At 39.2% G+C, this 22,331-nt stretch overlaps 1 protein-coding gene across 1 annotated transcript in view; it reads right to left on the minus strand.

Annotated features, from left to right (window-relative positions):
* Nucleotides 1-22,331, minus strand: part of Rcd-1 (Required for cell differentiation 1) — a 271,308-nt gene that overhangs the window by 180,268 nt on the left and 68,709 nt on the right. Inside the window, exon 3 of the mRNA XM_068379545.1 lies at nt 6,554-6,712. Within this exon, the coding sequence (XP_068235646.1) occupies nt 6,554-6,712 (159 nt within the window). The remainder of the gene's footprint in view (nt 1-6,553; nt 6,713-22,331) is intronic.

The following is a 22,331-nucleotide window of genomic DNA, read 5'->3' on the forward strand; positions in this document are numbered from 1 at the left end:
CCTGACAACACTGAGATTACCAAACAATTCCTCTTTACCCAAGGGGTTAACTACTGCACTGTAATTGTTCAGTGGCTACTTTCCTCTTGGTAAGGGTAGAAGAGACTCTTTAGCTATGGTAAGCAGCTCTTCTAGGAGACGGACACTCTAAAATCAAACCATTGTTCTCTAGTCTTGGGTAGTGCCATAGCCTTTGTACCATGGTCTTCCATTGTCTTGAGTTAGAGTTCTCTTGCTTGAGGGTACACTCGAGCACACTATACTATCTAATTTCGCTTCCTCTTGTTTTGTTAAAGTTTTTATAGTTAATATAGGAAGTAATTATTTTAGTGTTATTGCTGTTCTTCAAATATTTAATTTTTCCTTCTTTCCCTTCCTTACTGGGCTATTTTATCTGTTGGGGCCCCTGGGCTTAAAGCATCCCGCTTTTCCGATTCGGGTTGTAGCTTAGCAAATAATAATAATAATAATAATAATAATAATAATAATAATAATAATAATAATAATAATAATCACTTTTCTGATTCAAGAGGAAATGGTATTCCTTGTGACCCTCCTCTTGACCTTCCCCATGCTAACAAAAAGCGCTTTTACACAGGGGCGAGCTGCTAACGTTCATTTAAGTAACACCTCAGACTCTCACTAGACAAAGTAATAGTTGGCCTGGATCTTTGGTAACAGAATGAAGGCTCTCTATCCGGAATATGACAAACCTAGAGTCCAGCACACCCAGATTCTGAGTCTTAGCAATGAACTCAGAGACGTAGCTGTGGATTAATTCTCCCAATCTCCTAGAGTGGGAGATGTCAGAAGATAGACCATGCAGTTCACGGACTCTCTTGGCCGAGGCCAAAGCGAGAAGGAACACCGTCTTCCATGTGAGGTGACGATCTGAAGCCTGGCGTAACGATTCATGAGGGGGGCCCTTCAGAGACTGAACAACCTAAACCATGGTCCAAGGAGGAGGTCTGAGTTCCAACTAGGGACAAGTAAGCTCGTAACTACGTATGAGTAGAGAAAGTTCCAACGAAGAGGATATACCTACTCCTTTCAGTTTAAAGGCTGGACTCAAGGCTGAGCGGTAGCCTTCGACTAATGAAACCGAGAGAAGCCTTTTTTCCTGAAGGTGTACAAAGAACTCCGCTGTACTGTAGTTGGAACAAAGGCATCGAGGGGAGAGATACCCCTTCCACGACACCAATAACAGAAAAATTACCACTTTGCTTAGTAGACTACCTCTGAGGATCATCTGAGCTGTCCAGCCATTCATTTTGTAAGAACGGTGCCTAGATTCTTTCATGGCCAACGGAACTGTGCTCTATATTTCTTTTATATAATTAAATTCTCCTTGGTACGGCATCTGCCCAATTGAGTTAAAGATCTTCTTGTGGCAGGGCAATTAGTTCTGAAGACCACCACAGGATTGGTCGTCATTTCAATAACCCTTGTGTTTTGGGAATTGAATTGACTCCTGCTGTATGAAGAGTTCCATTTATTAAGTCTATGGCATCATCAACACCTTCAAACTATTCTGCATTCTATTCAATTACCCTTAGCTCACACAATCTATCCTAGTCTGCCATGTCAAGATTCCATTGTGGCAATCTTTGTAATGGTGGACCATTGTTGGTGTTTATAATAATTGGTGCATGATCACTAGTATGCCAATCATCTGATGTCCTCCAATCAAAATCAAGAAGGCAATTATAGATTGCGATACATAAGTCAATGCATGACAAGGTACCTATCTGGACATAAAAGCGTGGGCTCTCCTGTATTAAGGAGTCCGACATCCTCATTTCCACAATTGATGATATAATATTGCCTCTCGTGTTGGCTAAAACATCGCACAACAAAGGATGTCTACCTTTCAAATCTCCAAGTAAAAGAAAAGTTTAAGGGAGTTGTTGAGTCACCTCTAAAAAATTATCATACAATATGTTATCATTTGGAGGCAAGTAGAAGGAGCAAATTGTATATTTCTCCCTATATCAATCTGTACAACCACTGCCTGCAGAGGTATACGTATAGACAAAGATATTTGGGGAACATCTAGACGAACATATATGAGACCTCAGCCATGGCTCCCTACTCAGTGGTCATATGGTGTCCTATGACTAATATATTCGCGAGGACAAGGAATATCATGATCAAGTTTGCTCTGCAGGACACATATAATATGGGGGGAGTGCTCAGGAATGAGGAGCTTAAGCTCTTCATATTTAGCCCTTAAATCTTGACAATTCCATTGCAAAATGGAGGAAAAAACTATGGTTCATTTTTGGACTTCCCATTACCATATTTGATCTAACAAAATTTCCCGATGGTTTTATTAGAGAGGGTCTTGATAGATTGAGTTTTGCATTTGTGATTTTATTTTTGGCCTTTTGATCTAATCATAGTGGGGGACGGTGGACCTCAACTTGAATTTCCGATTTATTTATACTGTCTCCCGGTTCATCAGAAAAATCAACAGACAAACGTTCATATTTATTTGACGTCATATCTTTAATGTTTCTTATGGAAGGGAGCGAGAGGGATGGAGGTCTCTCTCTTTTCCAATTAATTGGTGGGAAACTACCAGGTTTCTACACCTTCCCTACTACAGGTGCACCTGGTAACTTGGTTTCAAGTGGAACCTACATCGAATCAGGTAAGGACATGGCCTGAGAGACGTTAGTACTTTTGTTAGTTGTACAGAGATGGGCAATGTCCTAGTGTTTATACAATGTGGCAAAGCCTCAAAAGGAAAAATGCTTACCTTGAAATGAAGTACTGTACTTTATTATTAGAAGTTGAATTTCTTTTCTTAGAACTACTGGCAGTACTAAGTGGGTTTGATATCTCCTGTGGTAAATTCCCTTTAGATTTCAATGCCTTTGCATAGCTGTTTTGTTTATTCAATAGTCTTTTGGCATGTCCTATACTTATATGTTCCACACTAGATTTGTTGGGGGCAGCTTCTTCCAACTTACATAGCTCGTAGTTCCTATTGGTGGATTTATGATTTGAGTTGCAGTTCAAACACTTAGCCTTAAGTATACACTTTCCATGGTAAGGTTTGGAGCAAATGCTACAATTTTCTTCATTTTTACAAACTTTAGAAGGGTGTCCGAATTTAAAACACTTGAAACACTGTAGTGGCTTCTGTTTGAAAGGTCGAACTCTAATCCTTTTATTCTCAATAACAATATAGAAAGGTATATCAGCATCCTGGAAAGTAAGGATAATCAAACAATATTCCAGGAACTTTAACACCCTCCTTACTGTTAATGGACACATGGCTAGTATCTCCTCTTCTGTAAATTCATACAGGTCTTTATTGAAAACTACTCCCCTTCCATAACTAAAATTTAGGTGGGGTTTGACATTAATTTAACATTGTCACTACTCGTTTTTAGGTTAGATAATATGACAGACCGTGTGGATGATTTGGCATGGATGAGGAAATTATCTTTTCCAAAGTAAAATATATCACCTGCAGCAATGGTTTCTACTTTTTTTCTGTAAAAATTTACAAATTTTAAAAAAATTCCCTATACTCACTTTAGGCTCCCCAACAAGCCACATTGGTAGTTTGGCTTTCTTTGGGAGGGTTTGCCTACATCAACATCTTTTTCACAACAGTCGCCAGGCCTGTATACGTCCAAGTGTGGTGGTACCTCATCACACAAAGCACCGTTAATATTTATATACTGTAATTAAATTTAACATGCATAATGTTAATTATGGCATTAAATGCTTCACCATGACTATTATAAGATAGCACTGAATCCCATTTATCCCCTTGAAGTTTCATTCTTATCTCCAATATCTTTCCTTAACTTTTAAATACTCTATATAGCTCATCGTAATTAGTATCTATTGAGATTTGGATAATATGAAGAATTCACATTTTTCAGAAGGGAGAGCAGCACAATTTCTGGGGACAATGACTCACCAGAAGGTAAAGTTGTCCAACCCCTGGAGACAGACCACATGGCAGCGCGCTCTGCTTCCGTCAATTATCCTTGTTCAAGTTGAAGGTCAGCATCGAGTGCTACCTGTTAGTTTCTGGGATCACCCCTTAGGGATCCCCCAACTAGAACACAAGAAGGAACCCAGTATCACTCAATCATACGCTTGAGCAAGAGGAACGAAGGAGAAGCAGAAGAGTGTTGCAGAGACTGTATCACTCTTAACAGGCCCCCGTCCTCGCAAGGGAAAGGTCATAACCTGTGAGCTGATCAGGAGCTGCCACAAGTGCAAGACTGTGCCGGTGCAGGTACAGCAGGTTCCACAGGAACGAAAGGCTCTGATCTTCTACGTCAGCTGATTCAGCCGAATGAAGAAGAACACCATTGTTATCTGAGGAAAAAAATAAAAATTATGAAAGAAAAACCTTGGGAGGATCACCTAACCCGCGGAAAGGGAAAAGTATCCCCGAGAGAACAGAAACATAATAATTGCGCACTTCCTTTGCCGGCAATCATCGTCGTGAAAAGGAGAGCAGCAGCGTAAGAACCGTATGAAAAAATTAAAAATAATCATTCTGCTGCCATAATTGTCAGCGAGGGAGAGCAAAACCAAAGTCAAGCTCCGGGACTCAGAGACAGAGCATCAACACAATGACGACTACACTGCGGAGGAGGACGAGATCTCGGGAGGCCATCAGCCTACGGATTGTATGGCGGGGGAAGGAGACCATAAGAGAAGGGTCTCCACCCTTGAGAACCTGCTGCACTATGCTGTCACACAAACAGCAATATTCACTGTATAGAAAAGCTTCAATATATATACTATATAAAAACATTACAAGAGTGTTTTCATACATTTAAAACGAAAGCATAAGTTTAAGAAAAACAGATTTAACTACAAAACAATCAAATGGCGAGTCAGGTTTAAGCTGGCAAAGAGCGGTAACATCCACTCTCTACCGAGCCAAGAAGCAAAGTGGGTGCTCAGCCCAGGTGTGTGAGTGAGCGGGGTGGCCAGCTACGGCCGATTCCTCCCGCTAACTAGTGGTTGGGGTAGTTATCCCGCACTAAAAATCTTATTGCTCGTCTTTCAACTTCGCCGAAAGTATTATCCCCAACAAATAGTGAAGGGTTTGTATTGAGTGATGGCACAAACATATTTTTCCATAGGAAAATCAATGGGGGCATTAGCACTCTATACAATAGTTATTTAAATTACATTATTTTCCCCCGACACAAGACAAGAAATTCACTTGGACAATCAATATAACAATTGGCAACAAATCCAGAAGACGACATCTTAAGTCTCCATCTTACGAGGGTGATTTTTGCCAATTTTTTTTTCTTTGCTAAAAGTCTTCCTTTTGCCTATCAGAAGGCCGTGATATGTGTAGAATTCATCTCCAGCCTCTATAATGCCCCCCATGGACATCAACGCCCCCCTTATGTTAATAGTAAAAATAAGAAATATCATTAGTAATTGTCTAATTTTTATAGTTTACCCCTTAAAAACTATTCAAAGTCGTTTTCTCATATCAGTGACATCAAAGAAAATGGGCTCAGGGTGACTATGATTTTATATCCAATATTTCTGTCATCAGACAAAAATCGTAATTTCTCGTTTTTTCTTTTTCGGGAGAGGGGTGTATTTCTTTGCTTGTCCTGCTCTTATGCCTTAAGTAATATAATATTTAGATGTTTTAGGCTATCAAGTGACATAATACCTACAAAAACACAGAAGGTTTTTTCCCTAAATCGAGACTTTAATTTTTGGTGAATATTTATTTCTAGGTTTCCCACCATCATCGGCTTGGCTTTCACTAAAGTTATTGCTCGTTTTTTTCTTGCTGCGTGCTTATTTACTGTTCGATTTTGATAAAACTTTGTGTGCTTGTTCCAAGGGATAAACAAACATAATAACAGAGCGAATTTCAATTCAAGACAGTAGTTTCTCACTGGTCACCAAATAACATTAGGTCGCTAGCTCCGATTTTCACATTTTTATTCATAAAATCCTTAATTTTCCCTGTAGGATGATAAAACTTACAGAGGATATGCCTTATTATAGTGCTAATAATGCCTGAAAATTTCATTAGCGTGTCTTGATTAGTGTATTTTTGGGAAATATATTTTACGATTGGCACCCATTCAAGGTGGAGCCTACCCTTAAGATGCCCTAACTCGCCTAACAATCTGGAGGAAGGAGTATGTCAACCCAATATGGCAAAGACTGAAAAAATAGAGCCTCTAGCACTTCACAGCTTTGCTTCTTGCCATTAACTTCTAATGCAGCTCATTACTTTATTTGAGGCAAGTGTCTATGGCAGGGAAAGAAAATGGGAATTTTTTTCAATTTTTTGAAGTAAATGTTGATGAACGAAGCTTTTAGAAAAGAAGCAATATGAACATCAAGGAAGATTCATAGAAATAGAACAAATTAACCATCATACTACAAATATCACAAATTCATTGGCCTAAATTATAGGTGTAAATACCAAGAATTTGAACAGTACTGTAATTCTATAATTTTGAGTAATGAGTAACAATACTCAACTACACATTCTAAATCACAAAAACTACGGAAAAATTAAACGCACCTGACAGATATAGTTCAGTCCAGTTTCATCCAAAAGAATCTTCTGGAGGATGAAGGTTGCTACCGTTTTACTCAGCTCTGATCCCGATTCCATGATTCGCAAGCACAGGGGTATTATTTCTGTTGTCAGCAAGAAGTTGATTACTTCTTGTTCATCAGTCTGAAATTAGGAGATGAAAGAAAATTACAAAAGTGAAAATGTTCTAAATAGAAAGCAGTGCTGGTTGACAAGACATATTTGATGGTAATTTGCATTTTTCCTAACAATACAAACCGACTAAAAATGGTAAAATACCGTCCTCCTCCGATGACACTATTTTCTTAATAGCAGTTAGTATGCCATACAGTTCAACAGTAAATATGGAAGCTGTTAGAGGAAGTGCACCTCTAAAATTATAACCATCACTATATAAAGTACTCCAAATCCAATTTCAGCATCAGATTTGGAGCCATCAGTATACAAAAAAGTTGTTAACCTATGTTCTGCAGCATGTTCCATGAAAATAGACCTGGCTTTCAAGTCAATCATATTCTTTTTAGCACCAATGAAATATTTACAAAAAGACATCTCAGGTAATTTTCACAGAAGGGTTGATGATATCTGAAATGGAAGCACCTTACTTCTAATTATATCAAGATTTTAATAATTGTTTCAGCCAAAAACCATACGGTTGAGGAGATTCTGGGAGCAATTCAAAATATCTACAATGCCTTACAAGGCTTGCAGTCTGAAAGGCTAAAGAATTTGGAAGGCTTTGCAACCTAATGAATGAATGATTTGAAGTTCTCTGGCATCTTAACATCGAAGGTCATTGACACTGATATCGTTTATTATAAATAAAGATTAAAAGAATATTCAATTAAGACCAGAAAAGTAATTATGTTAAAGAAATTAAATAGCATTATGAAGACCTGCTTCTGATATAAATTTAAAAATGCCACTAGCATTGTACGACACATCATCTCCAAGGATCTTGGCAAGGATGAACCTGCCATCTTCACCCTGAGCCTCAAACAGACATCTATTTCTTTCTGTGCTATAAGTGGGTCATTCAGTCAAGAAATGCCTCACTGTCATCGCAATAGGGTTGGTGTTGACCAGCCAGCCAAAACTCGTCTCCCATTTTTGCGGCATCCCATCATATCTCCAAGGAGATATGACAATTGCAATTGCTCTCATCATATTTTCGGTTAAACTATCCCAATGCTGTTGCTAATTGTTATAAATAGAATTCTTAATTGCTGGTAAAAAATCATTACAGAGAATGGGATACCTTCTTGGTAGCAACTCGGCTGCAGCACTCCTTGCCAGTGAATCTGTCTCTTCATTTCCAGACACACCTACATGTGCCGGAATCCAGCAAAATCGAACTGTTATACCTTCTAGGCCAATAATTAAAATCCACTCAAAAATCTTTAAAACTAAAGGGTTACTAGAATTAAGACCTTCTAAACCTTGAGGGACACTTCTTGAATCACTATACTGTAAATGGTAAAATTCCCCTCCTCTTTTAACGCTATTTTCTCAATAGCGGTTAATATGCCATATAATTCAGCAGTAAATGTGGAAGATATTGGAGGAAGTGCACCTCTACAGTTTAAAGAACTACTATGTACTCCAAATTCAATGCCAGCATCAGATTTGGAGCCATTGGTATATATAGAAGTTGATTACCTATGTTCTTTAACAAGTTCCATAAAGGCGACCTAGCTTCTAATTCAGTCATGTTTTTTTTTTCTTAACACCATTAAAATATTCACAAAAAGATATCTCTGATAATTTCCCCGGAGAGGTTGATGATATCTTAAATGGAAGTACCTTACACCCCTATATCAAGAATGCCTTAATGAAGTCACTGAGCTTCAGCACGGCATATCATTCCTGTGATGAAACTTGGTGACGGACAAGAGGATTCTCGAACTTGGGGAAATTGCTTCCCCAGTTCAAATCTCTCTCTCTCTCTCTCTCTCTCTCTCTCTCTCTCTCTCTCTCTCATCTTTTTCTTCATTTTAATATTACTTTGACCTTCTCCTAATTCTATAAACTTTCTTTTGTGATGCTGTCCCAACTCTATGAGTAAAATTTCCCATATGTATATGTGTAAATACAGTGGAACCTCTACATACGATCTTAATTCGTTCCGGGACCTGCTTCGTATGTTAAAACGACAGTATGTTGGAACGAATATTCCCATAAGAATACACTGTAATTTGTATCATTTGTTCTACAGCCCAAAAACCTAAGATAACTCCTTAATAATTACTACTCATAATTACACATAACAATAATACAATTGCATTATATAATAGAGATGTAAAAAAGAATAATTATAAAGAAATAAATAAAAAAAGGTGTTTTTATTGTCCCTTTACCTTAGTGACAGGCCAACGCAGGTGTAGGCTTTGCTGCTCAGGAGACGGACAGTCAGAGAGGAGGTAGAGATGGAGACTGCGATAACGTACCGTAACTTACTCTAACTTACACTACGTGAACTTTAGCCTAACTTGGCTTATCTATTTTTATTTAATTTTCATATTTTATATTTTCTTAAATTTTTTTCTTTCTGATTTTTAATTTTCATCACCTTCACTCACTTCAATCTTAGTTTTCTTTGCTTGGTTTGACTCTTTTAATGGCTGCCTTCTGCTTGATAATCGTCGAGATCGTAGACATATTCCGGCCATATGGTTTAGCCAGATCACTCACATGCATACCGCGCTCATTTTTTTCTATAATTTCTTGCTTCAATTCTAATGAAAGCATTGCCTTCTTCCTTTTCTCACCACTACTAATACCTGTACCAAAAAAAAGGTTCTTAGGACCCATGATTATACATAAAATAAAATATTAAATGTGAAAAAAGGAAGATAATAAGCACTGTTAAAAACAGACCAAATAGACTACAACCACACGATGCACACGAGAACAGAGAACTGATCGACGCGACGCTCACTGGCGTCTCTCCGATGTGCTGCCGTCTATCGGCGTAAACAAGAAACTACGACCGCGTACGGTCTACGTCGGATGTCGGATATTGGAGCAAGACGTCGGGTGTCGAGACGAGAATTCAATCAAATTTTACTTTGGATGTTGGAACAATCGTATGTTAAAGGCAATCCTATGTAGAGGTTCTACTGTATGTACATATAAATGAATTAATTTTTTTTTTCTTTTATGGTGTGGATGTTTCTATATCCGTTATTACTGCCTGCTTTGATGAATGGGAGGAGGTGTCACAGTTGGGAGGTATTTGTGCTCAAAGCTATACTGTATGTGAGAGCATTGGATGATCTCAGCCATCTTAAAGGGTTACTAGAATTAAAACCTTTTAAAGCTTGAAGGACACTATAAAAGGTAAAATTGCCCTCCTCATTTAACTCTATTTCTCAATAGCAGTTAGTATACCATATAATTCAGCAGGAATTATGGAAGTTATTGTAGGAAGTGCACCTCTACAGTTAAAAAAACTATCATATACTCCAAATCTAATGCCAGCATCAGATTTGGAGCCATCAGTTTATATATAAAAGTTGATTCCCTATGTTTTTCAACATGTTCCATAAAAAGAGACTTAGCTTCTAATTCAGTCACTTTTTTCTTAACACCAATAAAATATTTACAAAAAGACATCTCTGGCAATTTCCACTGAGGGGGTGATGATATCTTAAATGGAAGAACCTTACTTCTTATTATATCAAGCCTGTTTAATAATTCTTTCACCCAAAAGCCAGAAGAATCAGGAGATTTTGAGTGCAACTCAAAGTATGTTGAGTGCCTTACAAGGCTAGCAGTCCGAAAGGCTAAAGAATTAGGGAGTCTTTGCAATCTAAACCACTACAGAATAATAGAAGACATTCGGTAATGGTCTAGAGGTAACTCTCCAGCATCAACAAGGAAACTTGGGATAGGTGAGGTTCTAAACGCTTCTGTGGACAATCTAATACCAGCATGATGTATTGAATCTATCTTTAATTGGCTTGGGTGGCTGAGGAGTATATTTTACACCTATAACTAATTTCTGAAAAAAATAAGGCCTTGTATAATTTTAAAATAGTTTTACGATCTGCCCCCATAATGTATGGGAAAATACTTTTAAAAGATTCCAGAGCCTCAAGACATTTAGCTTTTAATGCCTTAGGTGAGGAACCCATGTAAACCTACAATCGAAAATCAATCTTAAAAATTTAGTTTCACCTGCACATGGGATCCATTGACCTTTAATGTACAATAGTAGTTTGGCTTGTTGAAAACTTAAAACTCATCCATATCAGCTCGAATAAATAATGCCTAGTTCCCAAACACTTGGATAACTAAATTCATGCCATATTCAGTTAATAATGCTTAAAATAAATAACTTTGCAAGTGCAAAATTAAACTCTTTCTGTAAAAGGAGAATTGTACGACTCTTCCTGTTGCAAAATTTAAAATTTTCTTTTCTTCAATGCTCCTATACTGGTGACCAGGAGCTGTTTCACACTTGCATGATACATTTGAGAAATGGTCAGCCAGGGCATTGCTTACTTTGGTTGCTCCAGTCACATACTGACCATTCACCTTCAACACTGGTGGTAGATTTTGGGTGAATTTGCCTACTATCTTTTTTACTTTCCTACACACAGGATGGTGGTGTTCTACAGTTAATGGAGGAAACAAAAGATACCCACGAATGGCGCCTGGCTTCTTCCATGGCACAATGGAACAGTGCTCTATATTTCTTGTATATAATCAAATTATCCTCAGTGCGGTGTCTGCGCAGTCGAGTTAAAAACCTTCTTGTGGCTCTGTGCAGGGCATTTAGTTCTGAAGACCACCACAGGACTGGTCGTCGTTTCAATAACCCTGTTATTTTGGGAATTGAATCAACTCCTGCTGTATGAGGGGTTCTATTCAGTAAGTCTATAGCATCATCAGTATTTCTAAACTGTTCTGCATTTCCTTCAATTTTGCTTAGCTCACAAAATCTAGCCCGGTCTGCTGCGGCAAGATTCCATCGTGGAGATCTTTGTGAAGGTGGACCATTGTTGGTGTTTATAATGATTGGTGCATCATCACTAGTATGCCAATCATCTAATGTCCTCCCATCAAAATCAAGAAAGCAGTTAGAGCTTGCAATTGAAAGGTCAATACATGACAAAGTACCTATCTGAACATGGAAGTGTGTGGGCTCTCCTGTATTAAGGAGTCCAACATCCTCATTTTCCACAATTGATGATATAATATTGCAAACTGGTGTTTGCTAAAACATCACCTTACAAAGGATGTCTACCTTTCAAATCTCCATTAAAAAAAAAAAGGTTGAGGGAACTGTTGAATCACTTCTACTAAATCATCATAAATGTTCTCATTTGAAGGCAAGTACAGCGAGCAGATGTTATATTTTCTTCCTATATCAATCTGTATAACCACGGCCTGCAGAGGTGTACGAATAGGTGAAGGTATTTGGGAACATCTCAATGAACGTATATGAGACTTCCTCCATGGCTCCAAACTCAGTGATCATATGGTGTCCTATAGCTAATATATTCGCAAGGACATGGGGTATTAGCATTAAGCTTGCTCTCCTGTAGACATACAATTATGGGGGAATGCTCGTGAATTAAGAGCTTAAGTTCTTCATATTTGGCCTTTAAACCTTGTCCATTGCAAAATGAAGAAAACAAAACAATGGTTTATGTTTTGGAAGAACCTTCAGATGAAGTCTTCCCATTAGCAATTTTTGATCTAACACAATTTCCCAGTGGATTTATTAGAGAGGGTCTTGATAAATTGGGTTTTGTTTGTGATTTTCTTGTCATCCTTTTGATCTAATTGTTGAGGGGGATGGTGGACCTCAACTTGAATTTCTGATATACAGTATTTAAATTGTCTTCTGTTTGATCAGAAACATCAACAGAAAAAACATCATATTTAATTGATGTCATAACTGTAATATTTCTTATGGAATGGGATGAGAGAGACAGATATCTCTCTCTTTTCAGAAGTATAAGTGGTGAGCTACCAGATTTTTGCACCTTCCCCACCACAAGTGCACCTGGTAACTTGGTTTCAAGTGGAACCTCCATCAAATTAGGCAAGGACATGGCCTGAGAGAGGTTAGCACTATTGTTGGTAATGGGGGGTGAAGGTTGTATAGAAATGGGCAGTGCCGCAGTTTTAATACATCGGGGCAAACCCTTGGAAGGCAATATGCTTACCTTGTCATGCAAAACCTTCCTCACATTAGATCATGTATTTCTTTTCTTGGAATTACTGGCAGCACTATGCGAGTTTGGTCTCCTGCGGTATATTATCTCTTGATTTCAATGCCTTTGCATACCTGTTTGGTTTATTCAGTAGTCTTTTGGCATGTCCCACACTTATGTGTTCTACGCTGGATTTGTTGAGGGCAGCTTCTTCAAATTTATAAATCTCGCAGCTCCTATCAGTGGATTTATGGTTTGAGTTCCAGTTCAAACAGCTGTCCTCAAGTGTACAGTCTCCATGATAAGGTCTGGAACAGATTCTACACATTTTTTCATTTTTACAAACTTAGGAAGGGTGTCCAAATTTGGAACACTGAAAACATTGTAAGGGCTTTTGTTTGAAAGGTCAAACTTTAATTCTTTCATTTTCAATAACAATGTGTTAAGGCACATCGGCATCCTGGAAAGTAAGGATAATCATTGACGTCCCAGGAATCTTATGCACTTTCCACACCGTTAATGGACACATGACCAGTATTTCCTCTTCTGTAAATTTATACAGATCTTTATTGAAGACTACTCCCCTTCTGTAACTAAAATTTAGGTGGGGATTGACATCTAACATATCATCATCACTACTTGTCTTGAGGTTAGACAGTATTACTGATTGCGTGCATGATTTTCCATGGATTAGAAGATATTTTTCCCAAAGCAAGATATATCACCTGGTGCAACAGTTCCTACCTTTTTCTGAATTAGTTTGCCAATTTTAAAATAATACCCATTACTCCTTTTAGGCTTGGCAATAAGTCACATTGGTGGTTTTAGCTTTCTCTTAGGAAGCATAGTTATATCAACATCTTTTTCAAACCAGTCAGCAGGTCTATATACATCAAAAATTGTTTGGTATCTTATCACATAGCGCACCCATGACATTCAAGTTATTAATTTTACTATTATTGATGTTATATATTGCATTAAATGCTTCTTCATGATTATTATAAGATATACATGAATACCAGTTTTTTATTTTTGAGTTTCATTCTTATTTCTTTTGTCACTCCGTAGCATTTAAATGCTTTATATATCGTATCATAATCAGTACAGTATCTATTGGAATTTGGGTGACATGAAGGATTCAAAGTTTTCCTTTGTTACCCGACTTAATTGGTTTTAAAACATTAGTGGAGGGGTCCTATTTTTATCCAAGGTTGTCAACTGAACTGTCCTTAATTTAATTAGCAGACGTCGTCAACAGTGCCGGTGGAGAGTCAGCGTATCCAGGGGATGGGGATTCGTTGCTTAAAGAATCCATTAGATGAGGTTGAGAGGGAGAAAGGGATTAGTTTGATTTACCTGCTCGAGAATATTAGACCATCACACGTCAGAAAGGAAATTTGCACTCTCCACTATCGGTACAATGAGAGTATACTTCCCAGATGGTCCACTCCATATCCTACACGAAGGATACCATCAAAACAGATATAGAGTCACAGGTGTAAGCTGAACCCGCCTGTTAGGACTGAGACCGAGAAACTATGGAATCATCCTCCCCATATCTGCAATGACGGGCTTCCAGCCAAAAGCCGAGAGTTCTACCCCAAGCATTGGATCCCCTGGAATTCGAAGACCCAACACTTGAGAATAGTTCCACCTAAAAGGTCCAAACCATCTTTGAGATGCCTGAGATCATCCAATACTCCCGCATATAGCTTTGAACGCAAATACCTCCCAACCGTGACACCACCTCCCATTCATCAAAGCAAGCAGCAATAACTGACATAGAAACATCCACGCCATTCAAAAAAAAAAAAAAAGACAAATTCAAATATATGTACATATTTACACATAAATATGGGAAATTTTACTCATAGAGTTGGGACAGCAACATGAAAGTTTATAAAATTAGGAGAGGGTCGAAGTAATATTAAGAGGAACAAAAAGAGAGAGAAACTTAGATTCTAACTGGGGGGGGGGGGGGACCAAGTTCTCCAAGTTCGAGAGCCCTCCTGCCCGTCACCAAGTTTCAACACGAGAATGATATGCCGTGCTGAAACTCAATGAATTCATCAAGGCATTCTCTAATCAAGACGGCGAACGTATATGAGACTTCCGCCATGGCTCCCCACTTGGTGATCATAAGGTCTCCTATAACCAATATATTTGTGAAGACAAGGAGTATTAAGATCAAGTTTGCTCTCCTATAGACATATAATTATGGGAGAATCCTCATGAATTAGGAGCATAAGTTCTTTATATTTGGCCCTTAAACCCTGACAATTCCATTGCAAAGTGGAGGAAAAACTATGGTTTATATTTTTGTAGACCCCTTGGATGGAGTCTTCCCATTAGCAGTTTTTGAACTAACACTATTTCCAGGTGGTTGGTTTTATTGAACAGGGTCTTGATAGATTGGGTTTTGCATTTATGATTTTCTTTTTGTCTTTTTTATCTAATTGTTGAGGGGGATGGTGTACCTCAACTTGAATTTCCGATTTATTTAAAATGACTTCCAGTTGATCGCAAACATCAACAGACAAAGCATCATATTTATTTGACGTCATAATCTTGATATTTCTTATGGAAGGGGCCGAGAGAGATGGAGGTCTCTCTCTTTTCCGATTAATAGACGGTGAGCTACCAGGTCTTTGCACCTTCCCCAGTAAAGGTGCACCTGGTAACTTGGTTTCAGGTGGAATCTCCATCAAATCAGGCAAGGACATGGCCTGAGAGAGATTAGTACTATTGTTGGTAATGGGGGACAAAGGCTGCACATAAATGGGGAATGACCCAGTTCTAATATACAGTGGCAGAGCCTTAGAAGGCAATATGTTTACCTTGTCATGCAGTACTTTATTATTAGAACCCCCTCTCCTGTATTATATACTCCTGTGAGACATCGAAGAGGTGGAGCTGGGGGAAGAGTGACTGCTCCCCGCACTCTAGTTTTGGGGTGTCTGAATGTGCATGGATGTAGTACGATAGCGAGTAAAAAATGTGAGATTGGAAGTATGTTTAGGAATAGAAGGATGGATATATTGACTCTGTGTGAGACAAAGATAAAAAGGGAAGGGTGAAGTGATGTTTGGTGAAGTGACTGGTAGAGTGTCTGGTATCGAAAGGGGAAGAGCAAGAGAGGGTATGGCTTTATTGCTGAGTGAATGGATGACAGGTAAAGTGGTGGAATGGAAGGAGATATCATCTAGGTTAATATGGGTAAGGGTTAGGTTGGGCTTTTGTTAGTGCATATGGGCCAGGTTGTGAGAAAAGTGAAGAAGAGCAAAATGAGTTCTGGAATGAATTAATTAGGTGTGCAAAGGGACTCGGTAGAAGGAATTATGCAGTTGTCATGGGTGATTTAAATGCTAGAGTGGGCACTGGAGAGGTAGAAGGTGTCATTGGGAAGTATGGCATACCCGGTGAAAATGAGAGTGGTGAGAGACTGGTAGATATGTGTTGAGCAAGAGATTGTGATAAGTTCCAGCTTTTTCAAAAAGAAAGATAAAAACAAGTATACATGGGTAAGAGTGGCAAATGGATGAGTGGTAGAAAGGGCGTTAATGGATTATGTGTTGATAACTAAAAGAATGTTTGGAAGATTGAAAGACATGCACGTGTTTAGGGGTATGGCTAACGGTATGTCTGATCATTTTTTGGAGGAAGGAACATTAGTTGTAGCAAAAGAGTAGGGGAATAGAGTGGGGGAATGTAAAAGGGTTGAAGAGTTAAAAAAAACCGGAGGTAAAAAGTCAATACCAAGAAAGGTTGAAAATGGCATATGACAGTGAAAGTAAGAGAAACTGGTAATTTAGAGGAGTGGAAGTTAGTAAAAGGAAATTTTGTTGAGATTGCAATTGATGTGTGGGGTAAGAAATTTGTTGGAGGCAGCATGAGGAAGGGCAGTTAATGGTGGAATGAAGGAGTGAAAGTAAAAGTGGAAGAGAAAAAGAGGGCATTTGCAGAATGACTGCAGAGTAATAGTGTAGAGAAGTATGGAAGATATACAAAGAAAAATGTGGAAGTTAAGTGCAAGGTAAGTAAGGCAAAGAGGGTGGCTGACCTGAAGTGGGGTCAGGGATTGGGTCACTCATATGAAGAGAATAAGAAGTTTTGGAAAGAAGTAAAGAGAGTAAGGAAGGCTGGTTCGAGAATTGAAGAGACAGTGAAAGATGGAAATGGAAAGTTGTTAAAAGGAGAGGAGGCAAGGAAAAGAGGGCAGAATATTTTGAAAGATTCCTGAATGTTCAGGATAATAGGGAGGCAGATATAATTGCTGTTGCAGGTGTTGAGGTGTCCGTGATGGGAGATGAGAATGAGAGAGAGATTATATGAGAGGAAGTGAGGAGAGCACTAGATGAAACGAGAATAGTTATGGATGGTGAGAGAGCTGAGATGTTGAAGGAGGGGGGTGTGACTATACTTGAATGGTTGGTGAGATTGTTAAATTTGTGTTTTGTGTTGTCAATGGCACCAGTAGATTGGGTTTGTGCATGTATTGTACCACTATATAAGGGTAAAGGAGATGTGCATGAGTGTTGTAATTCCAGGGGTATTAGTTTGTTGAGTGTCGTTGGAAAAGTGTATGGTAGAGTAATGATTAATAGGATTAAGGATAAAATAGAGAATGAAATCTTAGAAGTACAGGGTGGTTTTAGAAGAGGTAGGGGATGTATGAATCGGATTTTTAAAGTTAAGCAGATATGCGAGAAATATTTAGCGAAAGGTAAGGAGGTGTATGTTGTATTTATGGATCTGGAGAAAGAATATGAGAGAATTGATATGGAAGCATTGTGGAATATGATGAGGTTATATGGAATGGGTGGAAGGTTGTTGCAAACAGTGAAAAGTTTCTACAAAGGTAATAAAGCATGTGTTAGGATAGGAAATGAAGTGAGTGATTGGTTTCCGGTGAGAGTGAGGCTGAGACAGGGATGTGTTATGTCACCATGGATGTTTAACTTGTATGTTGCTGGAGTGGTGAGAGAGGTGAATGCTCGAGTGCTTGGACGAGGATAGAAACTGGTAGATGAGAATGATCATGAATGGGAGGTAAATCAGTTGTTGTTTGCGGATGATACTGTACTGATTGCAGACGTGGAAGAGAAGCTTGGCCGATTAGTGACAGAATTTGGAAAGGTATATGAGAAAAGGAAGTCGGAAGTTAATGTGGGTAAGAGTAAGGTTATAAGATGTACGAGAAGGAAAGGTGGTGCGAAGTTGAATGTCATGTTGAATGGAGAGTTACTTGAGGAGGTGGATTAGTTTAAGTACTTGGGGTCTGTTGTTGCAGCAAATAGTGGAGTGGAAGCAGATGTACATCAGAGAGTAAATGAAGGATGCAAAGTGTTGGGGGGCAGTGAAGTGAGTGGTAAAGAATAGAGGGTTGGCCATGAATGTAAAGTGAGTTCTGTACGAGAAAGTGATTGTACCAACTGTGATGTATGGATCGGAGTTGTGAGGAATGAAAGTGACGGAGAGACAGAAATTGATTGTGTTTGAGATGAAGTGTCTAAGGAGTATGGTTGGTGTATCTCGAGTAGATAGGGTTAGGAATGAAGTAGTGAGGGTGAAAATGGGTGTAAGAAATGAGTTAGCAGCTAGAGTGGATATGAATGTGTTGAGGTGGTTTGGCCATGCTGCGAGAATGGAAAATGGCTGTCTGCTAAAGAAGGTGATGAATGCAAGAGTTAATGGGAGAGGTACAAGAGGAAGGCCAAGGTTTGGGTGGATGGATGGAGTGAAGAAATCTCTGGGTGATAGGAGGATAGATGTGAGAGAGGCAAGAGAGCATGCTAGAAATAGGAATGAATGGTGAGCGATTGTGAGGCAGTTCCGGCAGGCCTTGCTGCTTCCTCCGGTCGCCTTGGATGACTGCGGAGGTAGCAGCAGTAGGGGATTCAGCATTATGAAGCTTCATCTGTGGTGGATAACGGGGGAGGATGGGCTGTGGCACATTAGCAGTACCACCCGTACTCGGTTGAGTCCCTTGTCAGGCTGGGAGGAACGTAGAGAGGAAAGGTCCCCCCTTTTTCATTTGTTTGATGTCGGCTATCCCCCAAAATTGGGGGAAGTGCCTTGGTATATGAATGTATGTATTTATTTCTTTTCTTAGAATTACTGGCAGTGCTAGGTGGGTTTGATGTCTCCTGTGGTAAATTTCCCTTTGATTTTAAGGGCTTTGCATAGCTAGTTGATTTATTCAATAGTCTTTTAGCATGTCCCATACTTTTATGAGTTCTAAACTTGATTTGTTTAGGGCAGCTTCCTCCATATTATACAGTTCGCATCTCCTATCAGTTGATTTATAGCAACGCATTTTTAAGAGGCTATTTTTTCCAATCTCATGTTCTTCAATAGAGCAATAGACATTTTGTACTTTTATCTCCTTTCTCACCAATTGCATTTACACACAATTTGGGGATTACTATTCCCTGAATTGTTAACATGGAATGTTAATAACCCATTTCTTTCAGCCTTTGGTGACTGTTAGAGGATGTAGTACTCATTTAAACCCTTTTCTCCTTACAGTTGGTGCCTATGACGGAGATGAACTGTGAGTGCAGATTTGTGTCAGGACTGTGAGGCAACCTTGTGGTCCCTATACTTGCCGCACACATGTGAAGTGTCGGAGGATGGAAGGTCCAGTATCGTACTGGGACCCTCAGGATTGCAGTGTTTGTAAGGATGTACTTCACTCCGGATGGGTCTCGAAGGATACCTCCGATGACGACCGCATGTTCTACCGCGGTCCCTTCGCACCTGGGTAAGAGGATGAGGCAAGTCTGATCTCAGCAAGGATTCAGTGATGTCTACCACTTTCGACCCCTCTATGACAACGGCCTCCCGGTCTACGGTGTCGATTACTTCTTCCGTGAGGGGGGGCTGTTCCTGCCCTTTTGTCCTCCCAATATCTTCTGCTGGGCTTATGAAGCCCCTCAGTTCCCGAGTACCAAGGGTACTATAATGGATCTGGTACTTATGGCTAACATGAAAGCTTTCATGGAGGAGAATTAGTAATACCAGATGATGATGTTCAAGGCCTCATGTGAAGAGATCCAGGCCTTGGAAGAAGTAAGAGGAGTCGACTAGGTATAAGGTCTTGCCCTCTTAGCTACCTTATTGCACCCGGCAATGATGACAGCAGGCCGTATCGATATACAGATTGTCACCTTCGATAAGAGGTTTGCCTCCATCGTGGCTCCGGACAATGTGGTCTTCCCTTTTGCCTCAAAGTGCTATGCAGCAGTGGAGAAAGCCATTGGTGAGGGTAAGCCTCTCCCAGCTTTGGAAGAGTACACTCCAGTCTCACCTGTCTTACCACACTATGCCGTCCACTGGACCAATGTCCAGTTTAGTTTTGCTGTGAGTAAACTGGATAAGGATGCGGCCGGCCGCCAATTTCATGAGAAGCTGCCCAGGATTCCTGAACACCTTCTTAAGGTTGAGTCGTAGGCCAGACAATGGTTGTCGGTGTCGATGTGTCTGTAGTGCTTCATGGAGATGATGATGGGGAATTTTGCAGATGCCTCAGTCCGTGTACCGATTTCTCGTCCGTCGACACTTCGTCACTGTCTTTAGGTCCAATGTCTTTTCGTCCGATGGACTTTTGGTCCAGCGATATTTGGTCCAATTTTAAAACTTTTCAATCCATAAAAAAAAAAAATCTAGCCAATCCACAACTTCCCCCTCCCAAAAAAGTAAAATTAAATGGAAGTGTCTGACAATATAGATTTTAAACATTTAAACTCACCCGCTGGTTATATAATAATAGCTTTATGCTTCTGTCCAGCAGAAATTCAAAACTCGCAGCAATCGCATAGATACGCCAGGTATACACCAGCGCCACCATGGAGCTAGGTCGAACTATCCCTCCTAGTATCAGATTTCCTTCTGCCGCCATACTGGCTACATAGAAATGGAATTTGCTCGTGTTTAACCTGGATTTTAGCAGTACCTTGGTGATGTACTCTTGTTAAGGGTTTGAGCATTCGCTTATTGGATGTTTGTTTGATGTTTTATCGCTGTGTTATAGCGTAAAAGGTAGGATTGGAAATTTTTCAACCTATTTTTTAACTAACGAAAGCATATGGCGATAGGTAAACATCTCACCTCATCGATGACGTCACAGTCATTTGACATAAGCTTGAGTATGACTTGCATTTTCTTTCTTTTTCTACAAAGAATGATAAGTTGATACTATCTTACAAAATATTTAGTTATATAAAATAAAAGGATTGTTATCTTAAGAAAATTTTTGTCCTTTTGGTATGCTTTCTTTGGATAATCTTCGATCTGTTTTAAAGATTATCTAGCGTTCATTTTTATTTATGCTGTGCAGTCCTCAGTCTATCATTAGAGTAATACTCTTTGTATCGATATTTATGAAAAGTACATTTTTCTTTAAAAACTAAGTTTTTAAATTATATTAGATAAAAGGAATATGTCATTTTCCAATTATATTGGTTATTTTAGTATTTTTTCTTTAACTAATCTGTTTACAAAGATTATAGAGAATTAGCGTTCAGTTAATTTTTATACGATGTAGTATTCATGACAATCGATATAGTCTCACGATTCATTGGATCGTTGTTTACTCGTTTGTTTTTGGAATGCAAAATTTATTCGTATAGCCTAGTATTTATAAATGTTCCAATTGTTAAATGTGACTATTCGTCTTTTATTGGAACCCCTTAATATTAAGGGTTGATTTAGATATATAGATATATTCTTTATTCCTATATCTATTCATGTAATATGTTAATATTTTATATTAAATATTTTGTTACATTTTATATGAGATTCAGTGACTATTGCATTCCCATTCAAGCCCTTGACAGAATAGTAAGTTCTCCCTCTACGGGCATGTATACTTTTGGTTTTATGCCTAAGAGTCTAAAATGCAAATTTTTAGTTCTAAATTAGTGCAGTGAATTTTATTCAATACAGTGGAGGGTGCTTCTGTTCGGACTTGTCGTTATCCTAGCCTCAGACCTCCTTCAAGCTCCCGGACCCATGGGAGAACTTAAGTAGAGCAGCAAAGGGAAGCGAGAGGTTTAGCCTGGCGCTTACCGTCTTATAAGACCTGAGCAGAAGTCCCCTCAAGCGTTTTCTGTTGACGATCCCCAGAACACTCGCCGTCGCCCTAGGTAAGGTGAGGTAAAAGTGTTCTCTAACTTTAACCGATATCGCGCATCAGACGCGAAGCTGAAAAAAAATTAAAATCATTCTTGACAGGTAATGAGCATTTAATGTTCTTACCTCTTTAAAAGAGCTGAACTTGATGGCACGTGCCAAGCAGCTGAGCATGATGGAGCTCGCCAGGTGGCATAGCATGGCGCCTTGCGCCAAGCTGAACGTGACCCTTCGCGCGACATGTCGCTTCACGCCAAGCTTGTGATGCCTCTTGCCAAGCTGAGCGTGACAAAAAAAGAGCGTTGGTCATCTAGCTTTCACTAGACGCGATCGGCATAGCTCCGAGCATCTGAATCATGAGTTTTTCAATCGCAAGCGTTATTATTCTGAAAGTTATGTGGCGCCGAGCGTCAAGAGCTTGCATTACATCAAGTAGAACTTGATGTCTACATGACCATGAGCGT

The sequence above is a fragment of the Palaemon carinicauda genome, chromosome 9, assembly GCF_036898095.1.
Source record: "Palaemon carinicauda isolate YSFRI2023 chromosome 9, ASM3689809v2, whole genome shotgun sequence".
In the NCBI taxonomy this organism is placed as follows: Eukaryota; Metazoa; Arthropoda; class Malacostraca; order Decapoda; family Palaemonidae; genus Palaemon; species Palaemon carinicauda.